The sequence below is a fragment of the Leuresthes tenuis genome, unplaced genomic scaffold (assembly GCF_036924035.1).
Source record: "Leuresthes tenuis unplaced genomic scaffold, fLeuTen1.0.hap1 SCAF_14, whole genome shotgun sequence".
Lineage (NCBI taxonomy): Eukaryota > Metazoa > Chordata > Actinopteri > Atheriniformes > Atherinopsidae > Leuresthes > Leuresthes tenuis.
In genome coordinates this window covers 33,240,173-33,263,090 of record NW_027325368.1, presented here as the reverse complement: position 1 = coordinate 33,263,090, position 22,918 = coordinate 33,240,173, and the positions used below count along the sequence as shown (strand labels likewise).

Below are 22,918 nucleotides of genomic sequence, written 5' to 3'. Positions count from 1 at the left end.
CAAAGCCTTTTCAGAGGAAAATAAACAGTTTAGTTTCGACATTATAATACATTGTTGAAAGCGAAAAATGTACTTTTTATTTTTACAATCTTCCTTCAGGGAATGTATGCAAGCTTTAGTTTGTTAGTTATTAACCTATAAAATGTTTCGAACGTTGCTATGGTGGTTACTAAGGACACTACTAGCTTCCGTAAACGTCACGTTAATCGCCATAGGCTGCTTTTTTGTTAGTTTGTTTTAATTTGCTCTTGTTCCGGCTTCGCTGCTGAAACACGCTATAAAGGAAATACACGCAGGCAGCGGAGAAATAAGTTTGTTTTGGATAAACAACCTGAAAGATCAATGCCCACTGACATCTTCTGCATCGAATCAGAGCGCCGAGGCGAATGGAGAGAATAATTATATTTACAGGAGGATGTATTCACGGACAGCTAATATATGAACAAATAAAATAAAGATAGGTTTTATTTGTCATTCTCATGCGTCACATAAAAAGGAAATTGTGTTTCACACATCCACCGTTTGGAGATCAGTGCAGTTAATTTCAATAATAAAAAAGGAAACATTGTGGAGTTTCAAGAGAAAGAGACGGCGTTTAGGTAAGTCTCTATTATTTATTCATCTCCTTACTCCACTTAAAAGAAAACTATAAAACTGACAATAACTGACATCAACTGACAGAACATACATTTCGTTTTCATGACAACAACCGTTGATCCATAACATCTGCCCACTGCTCACAAACTGCTCCGACTGCATAATGAGAAGCATCAGAGGTCAGGGTGATAGGCGCTGCGGGGTTGGGATGGGTCAACAAGGCGGTAACCTGTAACCTCTCCGTGGTCCACTCAATGTCCTGGTTACCCTTTTTGCCTTTTAATGCTTCATACAAAGGGTGCACAATGTGGGAAGCTCTAGGAATGAAACGGTTGTAAAGGTTAACCATGCCTAAAAACTCCGGAAGAGGTTTCACACAGGAGGGGTGGGGTAAGGCTAAAACTGCTTCTACCTTGGTAGAGAGTGGCACAGCACCCTGCTGTGACACACTGTGACCCAGGAACTCAATCTCTGAAAACCCAAACTGACATTTAGCAGGATTCACAACTAATCCATGTGCAGTGAGGCGCTCAAACAATAGGCCGAGGTGTAACCTGTGCTCCTCCACTGAACTACTTGCCACCAGTATATCATCCAGATACATGAACAGGAAAGGCATATCCCTCAATACAGAGTCCATGAGCCGCTGAAACGTCTGCGCTGCCCCTTTCAGTCCAAACGGCATTCTCAAAAACTCGAATAGCCCAAAAGGAGTAATAACAGCAGTTTTGGGAATGTCCTGTGGATGGACCGGCACTTGATGGTAGCCCCTCACCAAATCGACCTTAGAGAAAACGACTGCCCCTGAAAGATGCACAGAGAAGTCTTGAATGTGTGGGATGGGGTATCTGTCATTAGTAGTAACATTGTTGAGGCGCCGTAAATCTCCACAAGTGCGTCAGCCCCCATCTGACTTTGGAACCATGTGTAACGGTGAAGCCCAAGCTGTTTGAGCGTCGCACAATGCCCAGCCGCTCCATGCCCAGCCGCTCCATGCCCAGCCGCTCCATGCCCAGCCGCTCCATGTAGGCAAACTCCTCTTTGGCGACGGCCAACTTAGCCGCATCCAAATGGCGTGCACGTGCAAAAACAGGTGGTCCTCCAGTAGTTATATAATGCTCTACACCATGCTTGGCTACAGCAGCAGAAAAAGTTGGTACAGTAAGGGCAGGAAATTCAGAGAGAAGACGTTGGTACATGTCCCCTGTAGCAAGCATATTTGCCAGAAGGGGCCCTGCCTTCCCCAGAGTACATGGGTAGGAATCAAAAGAAACAGCATCAATAACTCTCCTGTTAGATACATCCAATAACAGCCTGTAAGCACATAAAAAATCTAGAATGGGCACAGAAACAGCTGCTACAAGAAATTCCCTGTTAAACTCACGCCCATTATAACACACAGTCATGAACCTGGTACCAAAGGTGCGGATGGGAGAGCCGTTAGCCGCATCCAGCGGGGGTCCCTGTCCATGTCCCAAAGTGTCAGTAGAGGAAGGGGGCATGATGCTTCGCTGTGCTCCTGAATCCACTAGAAAACGTCGTCCTGACGCGCTGTCCTCAATGAAAAGCAGCCTATCATCGTTGCCGGAACACACAGCTGCTAGTGAGCGCCGGCCTTCTCGTTTCCCGGCTGCTGAAAGGAACACGGTGGGACACAACGCCGGGCCTTCACTCCAAAGCGGCGGTGATAGAAGCACAGACTGCTCTCCCTCTTCCGGCGCTCCGTGACAGCAGCCGCTTCCACAGAGTCGTCCTTATCATGCACCCATGGCAACAGGGCGTGCACTGAGAACTGTCTGGATGGCAGCAGAAGTCTGTCCGCTTCTTCGGCCAAACCTCTGTAATCTTTAGTGCGGATCAGGGGAGAGTTGGCCATGACTGTGCGTACAGGAGGTGGAAGCTGGCGCAGGAACAGGTGGGTGAAAAGGAAAGAAGTATCAGCAGAGCCAAGCAGTGGCAACATATTCTCCATCAGTTCAGAAGGTCTGCTGTCCCCAGAACCAGTCAGAGACAACAGACGATCGGCCCGCTCCATATCTGAGAGTTGATACAGTTGCAGAAACTCTTTCTTCAGTGCTGCATACTTGTCGGCTTGAGGCGGGTGCCGGAGCAGTCCCATTAACCTGAGTGTGGTGGCCCAATCCAAAGCTGGTTATGCCGCGCAGATGAAACTGAGCCTCGACTTGCTGGAACCATGGCTCTGGGTCATGCTTCCAAAAGTCCGGTAGCTTAACCGTAGCTGCGAAAAAAGACGCTGTCACAGCGGCGAAAGACGAGGTTGCCTCTACTAACATATTTCAATTGTCGGGGTCACCAATGTGGAGTTTGAAGAGAAAGAGACGACATTTCAGTAAGTCTCTATTATTTATTCTTCTCCTTACTTTCATGACAACAAATATTAGGGTCTGGATAGTGTAGTGGTGAGATTGCCACCTTTCACGTGAGTGACAAGGGTTCAAATCCCCTGCACGGAAGGCACTACCTCCAGTAGGAGTCCTCAGGCAACACCCCCTTACCCTCATTGCCTACCAATTTAAGTCGCTTTGGATAAAAGCGTGTGTTAAATGCATAAACATCATGGAGACCAGAGATAGAATGTTATTTGTGTTTTCTAATTCATCACTGTTGCCACAACATGGATAAATCAATCAAAACAGATAAAAATGGTCAGGGATAAAAGAGAATATAAATTATCATTAAATAGGTGGTCTAACGAATAAACATCTACAGACACCACACACTCATAGCAGTCCTATTTTGAGCTAAACTAACACAGTTAGTAACTAACTAATTAACAGGGTGTAGCGAATAAAATGAGACCCAGACTGGCTGAATTAACTGCAAGATCGAAATATTAAGAAACATATGTCAGTATAAAAATTGTGGGCAGCTCCTGCTCCTCAGAGGTGACCTTTGAACCTTGAACCTGAGATACAGGCTTGTTAGCCCGATTTTTTCATTGGAAGCTCAAGAATAAGCTGGAGACTCGGAGTGCCAGAGCTCCCGCAGGAAATCCGTCAGGCCGAGCCCCGATATCCGGAAACATTTCATATTTATATTCAGCTTTATCTCACAGAAGTTGTATTCAAACTTGTCAGAGTATAATTGGCCAGTCTTCAGTGGCATGATCAGGCCAGCTGCTGTCCTTGTTGTGTTCTTTGGATGTGATAAACAATGTGTGTGTGTGTGTGTGAGTGCTGTTTTTAGGCTCGGATCTAATGTACCAGACCTATCTGCCTTAATAGAGATGTTCTGTCTGACCCAGTTGTTTATGTCATTCTAAGGTCTTGGACCATTTAAGGTCATCTGTTGTGCAGTATGAGCAGAGTGGAAAAGTACCAGCTAGGAACATAGGTTATTTAGGAAAATACAGAATATGAATTTATAATGTCTAAGATCAAAGCCAATTATAACAGGCTTACAGAGCAGCAACAAAATGGGCTACAGACCAGTTGTAAACAGTTTTGGAAAGCTCTTGACCTACACTACCATCACCTGTGGGACACCTGTAGGGGGCGCCGCGAAGTTGGGTCAAAACCCAGAAAAAATGTGATTTCACCCCTTTAACTATAAGCAAGATCAAATCTGACCAAACAGATGTGCTTCCCAACCCCAAAACCAATAAGTCTGAAAGTTTACTGGCCACAATTTCCCATATTAGAGGAAACATATTCGAACTACAAAACACATGGCGCTGTGTACAGCCACTGTGTACAGCAATTTAGTACAAATTGTAGTTTTTATACCGTGCTTCCGGGTTAGGGTCACGGTTGCGAAATTAGGGTTTAAAAAACATATATCTGCGCATTCTTCAACTAAAAAAGTCTAACTCTAACATGTACGTTTATGTCGTGAGAAAAACTATGTTATGAAAACATAAAAATATGCCAATTTATGCAGGTTTCCTGCCACTCTGTTTCGCTGACGGAAAGGTGCATGTTCAATAGCTGAAACGAACGGGAAGCCATTTTTCACTGCAGGGAACTGCGCATGCAGGTCAATCGTGTCATTGGATATTCGTAGAATGCACGAAAATCTGTACATAACTTTTCGGATGTTCCCATTCCATCTGTGGTACTTCACCAGAGCTCCATAGTGTACCACAATAGCCATGTAAGTTAACACAAGCCTGTTGTCAAAGCTGAGTTGTATCAAAGGTGCATGAGTTTTCATCTGCTTGTTATGGATCAATAAGCAGCCAACTGCTGCTCTCACTTTGCTTGGTCCTTTCAACTGTCCTGTGGATAATGTGTCTCACACAATAAACTCAAAACAGTGATGACTGTGAAATGTGGAATCAGTAGATGGTTTTGTTCTGAACTTTGAGAAAGACCTCTTCTGACATAAAAGATCTGAGCAGTTTATAAGGTAAAACTATTGCAAAGAAAGAAAAGCTGTGCGTTCTATGTTTCATTATCACTGTGTGGTCAGTTGGAAAACAATCAGTTTGGTTGGTCAGTTGGTTTTCTAACAACGGTATTCACTGAACAAATCGAACTGGTTTCATAAAACAGAGTTCAAGTAAATCTTACTCAGAAACAAAATAGTAGTTCATTGGCAGTTACACTGCTTTATCAGCTAAATAGTCTTATTAGTCAAAATGCAGCTGTAAAACAAATAGAAATAAAAAGGAGACGAAAGCATGATAAAAATACAACTGATCAATTCAGGTGTTGACGCTACTGAACTAGGACTTGAACCCAAATGCACGACTCACAGAGGACAAAGTACAAATAAACAATCTTTACTGACAAAGTGTAAACAGAAAATCACTCTTTTGAAGAAGATAAAGTATCAAAATAACATGATGGAAATAAACAAAGCTCAGTAATAAATAATACAAAACCCGGCATAGGCTGCCGTAGGTTCTCTCACTTAATAAGACAAGACTGATTGGTACAGGACAAAAGGTAACAAACTATATATATCCACACACACACAAGGGAATGGGAAACAGATGAGAACCATCAAACAATCAGACCAACGGGAGAGTTAAATGTCAAAATGAAAAACAGGAAGTCACGAGACAACATAGACACAAGACAAAAACTAAACATAACTTAATGTGACTTCTTAGACATGACAGGTGTCATACTCTACTCCAGTCAAAAGCCAAAGAGGTGAGACTTTGCAATGATTTGAGCAAATGTACAGTCTGAGCAGTGCTTATATGGCAAAGCTCGATCGACTGTGATTTAATCTAGATCTTGGAACATTTAAGAGAAACTTGCTGGTCGACTGCAGTGCTCTTACAGAGGTGTGGATGTTGTGAACATTTTATAAATAAGATGGTGCCAAAAGAGTTATGATTTTGTCAACCATTACCCTTCAGTGGAATATAGTAATAAACAAGTTGAGATGAATGTTATTTTAATAAAATGTAGCAGACAAGAACATGAGGTTTATTAGCACTGAATAACACATGAACAAACCTGAAAGCAAAGTAAATCAAGAGGAATAAATATCTGCTTGCAGGGCTTTATATAGAGTCAAAGGCCGGCTTCCAAAAGGTGAACAGTTTGGCGTGCAGCCAAAATATGTGCACCAAACTAGCTGGTGCCTGTTTACATCTGTCAGATTTAGGGTCTATTTCCAGTCTATACAATCTATTTCTATTAGCCTCACTAGCAGGGGATTTACAAATTGGCGGAGATTATAACCGCACAATCGCTCCTCACCTTGACCGCTCTTCTGGCATTGATACTGCACATACACAGAGTAGGAAAATGCTGCAGTATTTAATAAAAGAGCTGAATTTATGTGACCCCTGGAGGAGACTGTTCTATCCTAATAATAGAGAGTACTCATGCTGCGCCAATGTAACCAAAGGCCATTGGCTACTTTTTGGTGTCCAATGATCTCTTTCCTAGAATAACAGATTGTGTTTATGACTCCATTGTAATCTCAGAAGACGGTCCAACATTTCTTATATATAATGACCAAAATCTTGTGCGGGGTACTTGGAGATGGCGACTCCACCCTAAATGGCTAAATGATCCCAGCTGAAATTCATAGAAACACAAATAGACTATCTTTTTGACATTAATAAGGATGAAACTTCAGCCTCTATAAGATGGGAGGCATTTAACGCTTATATATGCGGTCAAATAATTAGTTACACCAGTTCAATAACCAATAAAACTAATTTAGAAATGCTTAATTTAGACAAGTCAATGAAGCAACTTGAGAGTGAGGTAGACAAGACAAATCCCCATACACAGGAATTGGCACTCTCTGCCTCTAAAGCAGAAAATTCCTTAAGATTGAAACAAACATTCTACGAGCAAGGGTAGAAAAGTGGAAAGTTATTACCTTGGCAAATAAAGAAGTTGGATACAGAAAGAGCCATCAACAGTATTCAATCTCCAAACAGTGATATAATAGTTGATCCTGTGGTGATAAATGATACTTTTGCTATGTATTATAAGATCCTTTATGAATGAGAATGATCAGAATTAGAGAAAGAGCAGTCTCCCTTTCTCAATCAACTCCCCAGCCCCACCATATCTGAGCAAGACAAATCCTGGATGGACCGAACACTCGAAAGTCAGGAATTTTCAGAGGCTATAAATCACATGAAAGGAGGGAAAATGACAGGTCCGAATGGACTCCCAATCGATATTTATAAATCATTGAAAAACAAATTGATATGTCCATTGAATTTATTCTCGAACGGGCCAATGAAACGGGGAGAGAGCTTTCTGGCTGTAGCCTTTAACGGACATCTTTAGTGTTATTACTTATTTCAAAAGCCAAGTGTAACCCACATGTACATTATGATTATGATAGATGACACGAAAGCTTCAGTAGATGTGATAAAGTGTTCATTTTAGCAGTTATGTTTTGTTCTGGTAAATAAACTCAGCAATTTAAAGGTTAATTCCTCTGAAAGAGCATGCTTGGCTCTTTTTTGCCACAAACTCTGAGCAGGCTGAAAACGGAGACGGAGATTCATAGAAAAGGGTACAAAAAGGATGTTTAATGAAGAGTTAGCGCTCATTTGCTGATGCTGAGTGATGTTTACATACTTTAACGACAAAACCGATGCACTAAGCTCAGAAATGTTCATTCGTTCTGGTTCTTTCTGTACTTTTAGCCAAAAGAGGTTCAAAGGTTCCAGGCAGCGCCATTTTGTGTTTCTGCCTAGTCATCTTGTGAGGTTGGTGAGCAATTCAATCCACAACCTTGTGGTTTACACAATGTTTGCACTTTTGTTATGTTAATGTGAAGCACATAAAAAAATAATATAGGAGAAGATTTAGTGTTTTATTGAAGAAACATTTTATTTTTGCTGATAAATTGAGGCAATGCTCTATTGTTATTTTGCCAAAAGTGTGATTTAATTATATGTAAATATAAAAATGATATTGAGAAGAAAAATATGCATTATACAATGCATAAATTACATTTTGCACTATTTTATCTTAATTGTTAACGTGGGTATTGTTACAAACAGTGTTTCATATGATAGAAAACTGTGAAATGTATTTATTTGAAGACAGTGTGTCTATGACACTGTGTTGACAGGTCAGGGTTTTTTTTTCTGCCCCTTGTTGGGTGGATGGAATGTTGATGGCGAGCCAATCCCGTGGACGAACTTGTCGATGTCTTCTACTGCACAGTGCAGTGTGGTAGGCCAGCTGCAACAAAAAACAGATCCTTCCCCTCCATAGTACACTTCTTGCCCCTTTCATATACACACACTCCACTTGGACTTTTGGTTTTATTTAGGACTTTTAAGGACTTTACTCACCTTCACTCACAGGAAGTGGACTTGGGGCGGGCTGGTGGAAAACACTTTCAAATCCAGAGTTTTGTTGTAGTGAAATCTTCTGATCCATGTATTGTGAAGTCTGTGTTGCAATTTAAACGGTTGTTTTGGAATAAGCCTGATCTGTAGATTTAGAAGGGTGCACCCCGGTAATATTTTTATAGTAATTCCTTGATTGTGAAAAGAAAGGTGATTACTGAGAGACTGTTGGTACCGAAAAGGATTTTCTATTTGAAATATTTATTTTATTTTATTTACAACTCTTTACAAAAAATACAGGCCTGAAGTTTCACAAATTTAAGCTTTTGTCTGAGTCTCATTCTCTTAATTTCTCCTAGTGGTAGCCGAACATATGGCCCAAACATTTAGGTTTCTTTATATTACTTTTTGGTAAAGTTTAACCTGAATGGGAAACTGTCTTTTAGTAACAGCAGAGTTACACAAGGAATCTCTAAATAGATGTATCTCACACTGTCACCAATTTCTGTGATTGGACGTATAAGTGCTTTCAAGATGAATGTCCTTCCCAAATTTCTTTATCACTTTCAATCAATTCCACTCCCGCCTCCTCCTTCTTTCTTCCAAGATATGAAAAAAACTCTTATAAAGTTAATTTGAGAAATAGGTGCCTGAGACTCCGGCTTACACAGTCCTCCGGCTAGACAAAGAAGGCCTAAAGGTACCAAATCTAATATGCTACGACTGGGCAGCCCAGCTTAGAGCTTCTCGCTTATGGTTCTCATATCCAGACTTACCTTGGGTAAAAATGGAAGCATTGTCAACAAAAGGGCTAGCATTAGATTCATATTTGTATTCTGACTCTCTTAAGAACTTGAAGAAAAATACACTAAATCCATTTGTTAGAAACACCTTGATGGTATGGCATGAAGCTCATAATGCTGTAGGTGATAACCCACCTTTATCCTGCTTTGCACCCATCTGGGGAAACACAGAGTTCAAACCTGGTGCAAAAGACTTAGGATTCAAACAATGGTCACACAAAGGGATTAGAAGGATCATAGACCTCTATAATGGTGATACATTGATGTCCTTTAACAAAATCAAAGATAGATTCAACATTCCACAATCACACTTTTTTAAATACCTACAGGTGCAAAACATTATTCACTCTAAGTTAAATCATTCATCTAATTGTTCCCCTTTCACAGTGTTATAACAGTTTACTACCCAGCGTCAGCAAAGTAAAGGCCAGATCTCTACACTTTATAATATATTCTCAACTCATTCTAAATATTCATCTGACTCAAAGAGGAGGTTATGGAGTGAGTACTTACAGGAATGTGTCCTGGACAGTGAGTGGAGCCAAATATGCTCAAAGGCCCAGAGCCTCTCCATTAACCGTTAGATTAACCATAACTCAATTAGATTTAAATGAATACAATATTATTGGATAATGAGAACCTACATTACTCCAGCAAAGCTGAATAAATTGAATCCAGATATTCCAGACACGTGTGAAATGTCAAACTTATAAAGGCACCCTCTTCCATTGCATCTGGGAATGTGAGAAGATGCAAACATTTTGGAAGGAAGTAATACATATAATTTCCCAAATAATTTCCAAACCCATTCCTATCTCCCCTAAACTCTGTATTTTAGGCCTCTATCTTGAAAATCTCTCCTTAAAATTTCATGAAATTAAATTGATTAATCTCTGCCTTGCCCATTCAAAACGTCTCAATGCCTTGTATTGGAAAAATATTTAATGTCCCCCTATTAATCATTGGCTGAAGGAATTATCATCATGTCTGGCTTTAGAAAAACTGACTTATAGTATTAAACATGAATTCTATGAAATCTGGGGCCTTTCCTTACATTTTCTTGAAAGCGCGGATCTGCAGTGTGCTCTTGACCTTTTAATCTTATTGCTCTACACTGACTCTGTAGTCATGTGTGCTGTTGCTCTCATATCTGTGCATCTGTTTTTGTTGTTGTTTTAATGGCATTGCACTGTATGTTTGATTATATGGCTCTATGCATACTTATTTTTTCTTATTTTCCATTTGCTTATTTAGTTTTCCTGTTTTCTTTTCTTTTTTTTATTTTGGACCTTGACGGATGAGATCCTTGGTGGATGGGGTATTTGAAGTTTGTGTTGTATGTTCATGTCTCTATAATTTAATCAAAATGTCAATAAACATATGTTTTAAAAAATGACTATTCTTTGAGCTAGAATATTAAGAATAATAAGTTAATATGAAAATAACATGAAAAATATGTACATATCATTGATATTAAATTTTTTGTGATCATTTTTTGAAGCCACAGAGACAGTAATTTTGCATAAATCTTTAAATCTGCATTTAAAAGTGAAAGAGGCCTGTAACAGGGGCACTCGACCCTCGATCCTTTCCTATTTTATGAAGGAGTGACATTAAAGCCGAAATAACATCCCTCGAAAATGAACCCACTTCGATTGAATATTGGATCATGTCCACTAGCAGCGGGCCGATCAAAGGCCAGAAAGTAATATAGAATTCAGGTGGGATTCCGTCCGGCCCTGGAGATCTACCTTTACGCAAGTCTCTGACAGCTGCCTCACACTGTAATGTAACAGAGGCATCTAGTTTTACAGAGTCATCTTCACTAAGGCAAGATAATTTAATGTCATTTAAGAAATTGTTACAGACAAATTTATCAAAATGACCTTCTGTACTATACAGCTCCTGATAGAAATTGTATAATTCCATATTTATCTTTAATGCAAAAAATATCAGCAAAGTGCTCATCTGTTCAAAGCTTCATTGCTAGTAGATGACTGGGTTTAGAGGTGTTAAAATGGAAAGTTTGCCTCGTTTTGTGCATGAGGAATTCTGAGCGGCATTTCAGAAGAGAGTTAATCTCTTTTTTAATCAGTTCCTTCTGCAGGGCTGCGTGGTCGTTAAAATTATGTTGCAAGGTGGCATCTAGTGTTGCATATTTTAATTCTAAAGCCTCCAATTTGGCCGAGCGTTCCTTATATCGTGTTGAGGCATATAAGGTGGTGTTGCTTCTTATAAAGGCCTTCACTGCCTCCCAAAGTATCCTGGGATCAGAAACAGAGCCAACATTAAACTCCAAAAATTCGCTAAAATTGCTTTCAAACTGAGTTTGAAATTTTCTATCTTGAAGTAAGGGTGAGTTAAAGCGCCACCTAGGGGCTTTAGTAGAAGATGGGACGAACAGTACCCGAGTGATATATTGGTTTGTGGTCAGACCAGGTAACTGGAATATAATGCGCATTTTGAATATTCTGAAATAAATCTTTGGAGGTGAAGATAAAATCTAACCTCGAAAAGGATTTATTTCCCTGAGTAAAATGAGAAGTCTTTTAGAGAAGTGTTTAACATACGCCAAATATCAACCATGCCTGTATCGGCTGCCCACTGGTGCAGCCCCTCAGATGCAAGACATTGGCGGTCTGTCCTACACCGTATCCACCGAGAGGCTCTTGCTGTCAAGGGAATGTCTGTCAGCCTGAAAAATGTTTTGGACACAACAGTGAAAATGGTGAACTTTGTGAAAGCCATGGCTCTCGCATATTTTATGCATTATGCAGTGAAACAGGCAGCGATCATCAGACGTTACTATTTCATACTGAGGTGCGCTGGTTATCAAGAGGCCACGTTTCTTTGTACTCAAAGATGAACTTAAGATTGTCTTCAGTGACCATAACTTTCATTTGTCTGAGAACAAACTTAATCTTGGATTACAAGGGGTTTCCGCAAACATATTCAACATGCGAGATAAAGTTGAAGCCATAATAAAAAAAAAAGTTGAACCTCTGGTTAAACTACATGGAGAACGACAAAACAGTTTTTTTCCCACGTTGCATGACTTTTTGTGCACAAATGAACTCTGTCTGACAGAATGAAACATGAGATAACCGCACACCTCAGTGAGCTGGCTGCACAGCTGCGCAGGTATTTCTCTGAATCTGACAGCTCAGACAGTCAGATACGTCATACGTTTACAGCCTTGCCTGCTTCTATATCGACATCTGAATAGGGGAGTTTCATTGAGATCACAACAGAAGGTTCCCTGAAAATGGAATTTAATCAGAAGCCACTGCCAGATTTCTGGATCAGACTGCACACAGAACAGACCGTTCTGTCCAAACGCGCTGTCAAGACTTTGATGAGAGTGGATTCTCAGCCCGAACAAGTATGAAAACAAAATGGAGAGCGAGACTTTGTGTGGAGGATGATTTAAGACTCAGACTTTCTGAAATTCAGCCCAATATTGCAGACTTATGCACTGATTTCTGATGTGTTATATGCCGTGTGTGTGGTGATGTGGTGGGGGAGGGGGGCTTACAGACAGGTTTTTTGTGTGTGCGGGAGTAGGGGGTACATGGCTGGAGGTCAGATGTCTAAAGGGGTACGTGACTGTGAAGAGTTTAGAGTCTAGCACATCCAAACGAGCCTCCGCGCTAGTCATCCTGGTTAGCATGTCAGCTAATTTACCTTCGACCGCCTCGACAGCTCTCCTTGTTTGGTTTGGTCGTTGAGGATTTTCGTTTGAGCTTCTGATAGTTCCTGAGGAAGCTCATGTATTTTAGCAGTGAAAATGGACTCATCCACGGCCTGCCGGGCTGGCGTTACAGGAAAGGTCTGGTTAGGTTTGAAGCTAGTGGTAGCCCTGGTGCTCTGTTGTTGTTGAGGTGCATCTGCATCATTTTTCCGGTTATTCGGCATATCCGTGGTGAGAAAAGGTTACAATTGGCAATTTGTGAGAAAAAAAATTGGAAAAAATTGCGAAAGCCAATATATTCACACAAGGTGTGCCTCACCCTCAGCTGCCATCTTATTCGGCGTCATCATGTGACTTCTCACCATTGATACTTTCTTAAAGTGGAATCTAAAAAGCAAAATTAACAGTTAATTTATTTTCCTGTTTGACAGGTTGAGATGCAGAAGAAAGTCATGTTCTTTCCTGGGAAACTTAAAGTGCTTTTCCGCTAAGGGCCTCTTGGTTTTCTGTTTATGCATTTAGCAGATTCTTTTATCCAAAGCAACTTACAAATGAGAATATAACATTACAGCTAACATCAAAGCTAACAATAAGCTACATAGAAGGAAACCACTAGTCAGACTCTGTCAGAGGTGACAGGGTGACGGTGTAGAGATAGAGTGCAGGCATAGAGGAAAGCACAGAAAGAGAAAGTGTAGTAGAGGGGGTAGGGAAGTACAGGGTAAGTGCTCGGATAGGAGATGCTCTCTGAAAAGCTGGGTCTTCAAGAGCTTCTTGAAGATAGACAGGGACGCCCCTGTTCTGGTAGCGCTCGGTAGGTCATTCCACCATCGTGGAACGACACATGAAAAGAGTTTGGATTGTCTTAGGCGTGGTGTAGGAACCGCGAGACAACAACCCTTTGATGACCGGAATGACTGAGTTGTGACCTAAGCCTTTGCGAGAGCATTCAAGTAGATGGAAGCCGTTCCATTAAGCACTTGGTAGGCTAACATCAATGATTTGAATTTGATGCCGGCAGTTAAAGGTAGACAGTGGAGCTCAATGAGCAGAGTGGTGATGCATGCTCTTTTTGGCTGATCGAAGACCAGACGTGTCGCCGCATTCTGGACCATCTGTAGAGGTTTCACAGCACAGGCTGGGAGACCGGTTAGGAGAGCGTTGCAGTAGTCAAGGCGGGAGATGACCATGGACTGCACCAGGAGCTGGGTGGTGTGTTGGGTTAGGTATGGTCTGATCTTTCTTATTTTTAGCAATGCGAAGCGGCATGAACGAGCAACAGAGGTAACGTGATCTTTAAAAGTTAGTTGGTCATCAATCATGACACCCAAGTTTCTAGCTACCTTTGATGGAGCAAGAGATAGGGATTCAGTTTGGATGCAGATGCTGTGGTGTATGGTTGGTTTGGCTGGGAAGACAAGCAGTTCAGTTTTTGAGAAGTTTAGTTGGAGGTGATGGGCTTTCATTTTTATGTTTATGCATTTAGCAACTTACAGGTAGGCAGATAGGGTAAGGGGGTCTTACCTGAGGATCCTCTACCTTTCATGCAGGGGATTTGAACCCAGGTCTCCCACATGAAAGGTGGCAATCATACCACTACACTATCCACCATCCACTTCGATATGTCAGAGAGACAGTCTGAGGTTCGTGCTGAGACCGCGTGGTCATCAGGTGGGAATGACAGATAGAGCTGGGTATCGTCAGCATAACATTGGTATGAGAAGCCATGTGATCGGATGATCTGGCCCAGGGAGGTGGTGTATATGGCAAAGAGAAGAGGTCCCAGTACTGAACCTTAGGGGACTCCTGTGGCGAGATGGTGCGCTGCAGAAGTGAGACCAAGCCAAGATACTTTAAGAAATGTGGGTCTTTACTTTTAGCTATAAAGGACAAGGATGTCAGAACCTATGAACAAACACACAGACAGTGGTAATGTCCAAAAAAGGACAATCTTTATTAATAATTAGAAGTTCATAAAACACATGGGGGGGCTCCGATCTGGCGGAGAGAGATGCTGGTTGGGGTCACAGGCATCCTTGGGTCACAACACACGACAGACTCACCTTTAATATAGCACACAGAGTCAACACACCACGCCACACGCCTCTAACATGCAGCATATGGCACCTGTAGACCACCCACCCACAGACCCATCACTCCTCCCCAGGCAACCCCACCAATTAACAATATAAACCAAACAAATAGGCTGACCTATACACAACACTACTTACAAGTACATACAAAGCTAAAATAGAAAAATGCTCAGCTCGCCCGCTCGGCGAGACCCTCTCCCGGGGTCTGAGCTTGTGCCACTGTTCAACTCCCCGGGGTAATGGCTTCGCTGGACGGCGAAGACAGGAACTGGCTGGCGGCTGGTAGGGCGCTGTAGTGGCCGCACAGGGAATGATGGCGGCACAGCACTCTCTAATGTGGACTCTGGTCTTTAATCAGAAGCCACTGCCAGATTTCTGGATCAGACTGCACACAGAACAGACCGTGCTGGCCAAACGCGCTGTCAAGACTTTGATGCCCTTTGCCACCACATACTTGTGTGAGAGTGGATTCTCAGCCCTAACAAGTATGAAAACAAAATGGAGAGCGAGACTTTGTGTGGAGGATGATTTAAGACTCAGACTTTCTGAAATTCAGCCCAATATTGCAGACTTATGCGCGTCCTGTCAGGCACACCCTTCTCAGTAAAGCTGTGGTGATTTTGTACTTCAGTTTCGAGTGATTTATAACTGAATATGTTCTAGAACTGTAGAAATGTTTGGTAGATTCCTTTTTTCAAAAGTGAACTGGTGTTGCTCACTGAAAATGCTGGTAGAAATTGATCTATTTGGTGAAAAATAAAATAATCTAGCTAACCGCTATGTTCATGCAGGTACAAACGATGCTGAAATAAATTATATATACAGCAGCTTGTGTAATATTAGGGTATATACATTCTCAGGGTCTGACTCTGGCTCAAACATTTATGGTTGGAACGGTGTGTGGGCAGCCATGACCAGTGCTTGTGCTCAAATGTTGTCAAGAGGCGGAGTGAGCATTAGCAGCTGCAGCAGCTGCTTCAGCGGCACGAAAATACGACCACCTAAGTGCACGAGCGCTACAGAGAGTGTACAGAGAGGGCTGCTGTGCTTGATCCTTGAGGAATTTGACCAATTGATTTCACAGACATGTCATTAAGGTGCCTGGGACCTGTGTGAAGTAGTGGAAAAGGAGTATAATTGTTCTCTTTTAAAGAAACGGAACTTTCCCTTTAAGTTTTATATTGTTTCTACAATATTCTCCTAACCCTTGGGGGCTCTGTATAATGTAGTTCTGATAACATTTGTGGACAAGCATTACAGTGTTTTATTTAAGAATCCTATCCTAACTATACAGTGTATGAAGTCCAATCAAAACATACCATAAAAGGTCAATGAATCTGTAACAGAGGTGCAACACAGCAGAAAAAGCAGAAAAATCAGAATCCTCCTCCAAATTGTCAGTAATCGTCTGGATCTTTGGTGATCCTGGAGGGGACACACACAGAGAGAAACTATTACTGAAAGGTCTTTACTGTAAAAAGTAGGATTTCATTTATTGTTCACTTTAAATGAAAACTCAGTCATTATCCACTCACTCTTGTGTCAATGAAAGGTCAGGTGAAGTTCCACATGAAATCAGTGTTGTAGCAGGGTGGCAACACCCATTCCGAAATCCCGCCATTCCCGACAAGGCTTTCCGTATAAGGAAATGTGTGTTACTCGGTTACATGCTGCCATTCCGACATCTCGCCATTCCGACATTGGCCTCCAATTGTCGGAATGGCGACACTTAATTTTTTACTAAACGTCCCACCATTCCGACATCCCGCTATTCCGACGTTCAAATGTCCCACCATTCCGACAAGGCTTTCCGTATAAGGAAATGTGTGTTACTCGGTTACGTGCTGCCATTCCGACATCTCGCCATTCCGACATTGGTCTCCAATTGTCGGAATGGCGACACTTAATTTTTTACTAAACGTCCCGTCATTCCGACACTTTTTTCCTCCTATGGTCGGAATGGCGGTATGTTTTTGTTTTTTTTTAACATACCGCCATTCCGACAGTTCCTTTTAATAGCCTATTTTTTACCCAAAACATTTTACACTAATGAAGGCTGATATGCCGGCGCGCGTATTTGCGTTATTAAAAACACAAAGTCTCGGCACCTGGAGGAGGAGAAGCAGACCGCGGTGGTTTTCAGTCACACACTCCAATGCCACTTGTTTCAACTTCCGAAAATTTAATCCAGGAAAAAAAGGCTTACAAACATGGACCAAAACGGCTCCATAACACGCACAAGAATCCAAAAGAAACGAAAGTTAACTAAAAGAAAGCAAATACGCAGCATGAAGTGGTCAAAATTGGTTTTACGCATGCCTATGTGCGTCTGGCACATGCGTCTTCGGGCTCTCCCACGTTGGTTTGTGGATGAAAGCTATATGTTCAGCTGTAATGTCATGTAAAAACAATCTCAACATGACATTTACTCCCAGGTGTGACCAGTTAGGTCCTTAAGATATCAACAGGCTGTATAAAGCCTTGCGCAACGGCTGTGTGTTTGTGCCAAATGCGCAAAGCCCATCCGCGCTTCCCATAATTGGAGCGAGTACTCATAAATCACGTGAATAACATGAATAAACGTTTTTACTGCATTTTGTTGTGTTTTATACGTTCAATGCTGTCATTTCCCTCTTCTCCTATTGGCAAGGCAAGGCAGAGTACTCACAACTGTGTCCTGTGCAGTAGCCGTGATATCTGTAATTGCAATTATTACTTTTGCATATGATGACAGCGTGCAAAGACGCATGGGCTCTGTGGAGAGCTCCGCTCCAGCTGGCTGCTGTGACAGCTCACTAACTGTATTTCTGCTTAATCAGTTTCAGTCTCGCCAGAGCTACATTAATATCTGTATTTTTATATTTGAAATTCAGGGGATTTTGATAATAGATTATTAAAGTTTGTTTGCGAGGCTGTGGCCTCTGCATGTGCAGAGCTTGTGCGCCAAACTTTAGGGCGTATTTGCGCCGGCATATCATTAGTGCAAAATGTTTTGGGTAAAACATAGGCTATTAAAAGGAACTGTCGGAATGGCGGTATGTTAAAAAAAAAAACATACCGCCATTCCGACCATAGGAGGAAAAAAGTGTCGGAATGGCGGGACGTTTGATAAAAAATTAAGTGTCGCCATTCCGACAATTGGAGACCAATGTCGGAATGGCAGCATGTAACCGTTGTAGCATTATCCCAAAAAACTGCAGTAAATAGTGACTACATTTAAAATGCAAAAAACAACTGTAGAATCCTCAGGTCCTTAGCTCTTCACTGCAGTCAAGCGAACCCATACCTACAGATCAATGTACGGAGCCCCGCAGAGGACACGGGGAAAAAAATGATGGGTGGGAAAAAAAAAAAAAAAGGACGGACTTTTGCGAGATCTCGCAAACAAAGTTTGCGGTGTTTCGTTGAGGAAAGGAGAGGAGGAATGGAGGAGGACTTGGAGAGCTTCTTGAATTTAAGAGAGGTCCCAAAAGAGGACATAAATCGAATGAAGAGAGACAAGGTGGGCATAATAATAGGCTAATATTATGTAATGATTCATTCATATTAATAAAAAATTCATTAATCAATGTAGCAACGCAGACCCAGAGTCAGTGACAGGGTAAAAGCTAGGGCTAATGTTTAAGCAACCATAACGTTGTGTCGTAATGCATTTAATTTTACTTCATGCTTTATGCTTTATGTAGAGCTACGTGTGTGTAGGCTACTGTAGCCATAGTAACTATGGACGCCATGGCTAGTTGTGCGTACTGTAGAGGCTGGTACAAGTGTCTGAAACAGCTAGGTTTTCATCTTCCTTGTCCTAGTCTTATTAATAACCTAGTGTTTGTCAGACCTAAACAAAACCAAAAATACATCAACACATTTCTGCAGCAGAATAAATACAAGTATCTCTGTGTATCTCTTTCTGTTCTTACTGTAATGCCAGCTATGTTCAGGTGCATTGAAACACTGCAGTGACACTGTTTTGAAAGGGTACAGTTATGGCTTTGGATCTGTGTGTCTGTGTGTGTGTGTGTGTGTTTATCATTCATGTTCAAAGCAAGCCTCTCAAATATGTATTTTAATATTTTATGCTTGCAGATTGACAAGGCAGTTTTACAGGTGATGAGTGATGACCAGATGGCTAAATATGTCACATCCTACAGTCCTGTCCTTTCATTTTGTAAACAAACAGAGACCGCTGAGTGCAGCACAGAGAAGGAGACGGTTTTACAAAGTCTAAGGAACAAAATAGGAGCACGCAAAATGAAAGCAAAAACAAAAGGTGTGTTTCAAAAGACAGGTGAGGGGATGTCAAGACAAAAAAATACTGCAGCAGAAAAGTGCTCAAGGAAGATTGAAATTGGATGGCTTCATTTTGGCAGTAATGACTTCCAGCAAGTGAGAACCAGGAATGGTGGAGGAACAAGGCATATGAGTGTGGACAAAATGACAACTGTTGCACAGATTTTGGACATTGGGAAGGACCTCTTTTTTCAAAATGGGCGCTCAACAAAAGGGCAAGCTGCTGAATTCACATTCCATGTGTGTGATTTTAAAAGAAACAAAATTCCCCCTGATGATACTGTTGCCAGACTCTATGAACAAACAAGGCTGAAGCTGCTGAGATTTTACATTTGCACGAAAGAAGGTCCTTCAACAGATGAAGATTTGTTATCTGAGGATTTGTCTGAAGGAGCAGATTTACAGCTGGCTGATGGGTGTCACACGGATTCAGAAGATGAAGATTTTATAACAGATCAGCTGGATGACAGTGAAAAAAGCTATGAGGTTTGTGGCAGTATAAAATATATTTTTAATCAATAAAATTATGATAATAACTAGGACAGATGGAACAAATTAGCCTGAAGATTACAGTTAAGATAATAACTAATTTAAACTTGTACTTTGTACTTTGCAGTTGTATTCCCTTAGAGAGAGAGAAGTTAGTCACTTGCACCCCTGTTGGAATCAGTTTTATATGTGTTTATTGTTTACATATGTGGTCAGACACATTTTTCGTTGCATTTGTTTATTCATAAATGCATTTATTTGATTGTATTTATTTATTTTTCATTTTTGGATTGCTGTGATTGTACAGGCAGGTTTAATAGACTTAAGTGAGCACTATTTTGAGCCACATGTGTTTTTTGCACACCATTTAATATTATAATAATACAATTTAATTTATTACTGCTGACAACAAAATTCTTCTGTCTTTCATTTGTTTCCAGATGCAACCAAGATCCGAACAACAAACCATTGATCTGACCAGTGGAGCACTCCCCACTGCCAAATTCCTACTGCCTATTCAAACTTTTGAAGAGACAGACACCCTATTATGGGATTCTGAAGATGACCTTGGCGATGAGGAGGTAGTTATAATAAGAAGCACCAGTGAAGATCTCACACAGGTAATGTGAAATGATCAGGAACATGTAAGGATATGGAGGTTGAAATACTGAAGCCTAACCAGTAAAAATAGAGAATTCAGTTCAGAAAACATTTTATATCGCAAAAAAATCAACTAAGAACTGATTAAAACCTGTGGAATTCCACCATAAGGTGGACAGTAAGATAGGGCATGTCTGATTTCTTACGGCATTATACTGTACTGTATAATGTATGTGAATTTACAATGTTTGACTTTTGCCATGCAGGATTTAAAACTCCCACTGCCATCAGCTGATGGCCTGCCCACACTAGATGAGCAGGCCATAAACAAGGAGGCAGTGCAAACTGCACAGGTAAGATGCATCACTGCAAGCAACTCTAAACACATCCTTTAAACACAACTTAACTGTTAATGTCATACTGATGTTGGAACGTAACTGCAGCTAGTATTAAAAACGAAGCCAGACATCTTGGTGTCTTTTATGGATCTTTTACTGATGAAAAACGACTATCAGAAGTACACAAAAACATGGTCTTCTTCTTCTTCTAGTTAATACGTTCTTCTTCTATGGTACTAAACTTTGACCTTTTTCTCTCTCATCTCATTGCATGCATAACACAAATGCCAGCTTGTGGTCTAAAAGTGCAACATCACAAATTAAATCATGTGTTGTCATATTACTTTTAACTGTATTTTTCACTGTTTTAATATAAATCATGAAATGATGATTGATTGAATGAATAATAATGAATTAAAGATATAACAACTGTTGTTGGGGCTAACTTGGGATATAAAACAAATTGCAAATAGAAAGCCTGTGTTAAATATTGGAGGTGTGCAGTTTGTGAGAGGGTCTTATGAAAAGAGGGAAACATTGGATCGAGTATTATTTTGACCTTTACACAAACATAAAAAGGGGATAGGATAGAGGCTTTGGCCTCTGCTTCATTCATTGACCCCCATGCTTTGTTAATGTGTATGTTTTGTTGTTTTGGCAGGACGGTGAACTGAATTTTGATTTGCCCTCCAATTCAAGCAGCCAGCTTTACCCATCAACCTCAGCCAACAACCCAGGAAATCCACAGAGCACACGGTGTGCTTCAATTTGCAGGATAAAGGTTGTTCAAGATCTTTTAGCTTTATTCATGGACAGCAGTATAATGGATTTGACTTTAAAGATGGAATTGGTAAATGAAAAAGCTGTAGATGATGCAGGAGTGTTAAGGGAAGTTTACACAGCATTCTGGGAGCAATTTCTCGAACAATGTGAGAGGGAAACAGAGCGAGTTCCACGACTGAGGCCAGATTTCTGTGAGGCCAAATGGCAAGCAGTTGGGCGTATCTGGGTGAAGGGATTGGTAGATCATGGTGTCGTGCCAATGAGGCTATCAGTGGCTTTCATTTTTGCCTGCATTCATGGACTTGACAGTGTTGATGTAGACATCTTGATGGCATAATTTCTCAACTACTTACCTCCCCTTGAGAGATCAGCTGTGGAGAAGGCTCTCCAGGGCACAATGGAAGAAGATGATGAGGAAGAGTTGCTCGAACTTTTTACAAGGATGGTTCCCATTTCCTACCTCCAAAGGAAGGCATGAAGGCTGCCATAGAAACAATGGCTCACAAAGCCATTCTGCAGGAGCCAAAATTTATAGTTGATTGCTTCTCCACACCCATGTCACAGGTGACATTGGTGACCAAAATTGTTGGACAAGGAAAGTCTGTTGTTTCTTTATGAGTCAAAAAAGGCCACAGGCAAAAGAGTGTCACAACTGTTTGAAACAACAAAGGTGGTGCTGTCTCAGAGAGAGCAGACAACCTTTAACCACCTCCAGCGTTATGTGAAAAATGCTGACCAGACCAAGGCTGAGAAAATCCTACGCTTTAGCACTGGGTCCTCTGTCATATGTGTTGACAAAATCATGATTTGCTTTAATGTTGAAACTGGGCTTAGCAGAAGGCCTATTGGTCATACCTGTGGAGCAACACTTGAAGTACCAAGTACGTACAGCTCTTACCCTGAATTTCGCACAGAATTTGACAACATTCTCTCCAGCAACTACTTAGAAATGGACATCCTTTAAACTTGAGAGCAGTCTTGATCAGGCCTAATGGTAACAGCCCTCATTATTGTATGGCTGATAATATTTTATTTATTTTTTGTTGTTTGTGTTGTCATTGAAATATCTGATGTAATGAACTGTGTGGTGAGCAGTCTGCAATTTTATTTTCTGTTGGTGCACTGGATTTTTTTTTAATGATACTTTGAAAATGACTGCAGCTTTCATTTCCACAATTTTGAGCCTAACCCACTTTAAAGGCTTAACTTGTTTTAAAGAATGTTACAGAGTTGTCCATCACTGGAAGAATTGTTTAAGTGTTTAATGTTACACTGCCAAAACAGTATTATGTCAATTATAATGTTGAGTGTTCATGTTTACCTAATCTGCAAGTGGATTTTGCTTGTATGAAATGTGGACCCGAAAAGAGCAGCTTCTAACTCATACTATAACTCATACTAATAACTTGATGCCATCTCAGGTATTTTTATAGAGTGTGTGTGCATTTTACCACATTAAAGTTCTCAATTGGTCTGAATTAACAAAC

At 41.0% G+C, this 22,918-nt stretch overlaps 2 protein-coding genes across 2 annotated transcripts in view; one reads left to right on the top strand and one right to left on the bottom strand.

Annotated features, from left to right (window-relative positions):
- Nucleotides 1–7,180: 7,180 nt before the first annotated feature.
- The window catches only part of LOC140268581 (casein kinase I-like), a 181,200-nt gene continuing 165,462 nt past the window's right edge, over nucleotides 7,181–22,918 (bottom strand). Inside the window, exon 13 of the transcript XR_011907545.1 lies at nucleotides 7,181–7,194. The gene's annotated coding sequence lies outside the window, so the exon portion shown is untranslated. The remainder of the gene's footprint in view (nucleotides 7,195–22,918) is intronic.
- On the top strand, nucleotides 18,262–22,522 carry LOC140269032 (uncharacterized). Its single transcript, XM_072364059.1, has 5 exons — nucleotides 18,262–18,436; nucleotides 19,018–19,707; nucleotides 20,151–20,330; nucleotides 20,577–20,663; nucleotides 21,310–22,522. Exons 1-5 carry the CDS (start codon nucleotides 18,266–18,268, stop codon nucleotides 21,766–21,768), a joined length of 1,587 nt encoding a protein of 528 aa, XP_072220160.1. The 5' UTR covers nucleotides 18,262–18,265; the 3' UTR covers nucleotides 21,769–22,522.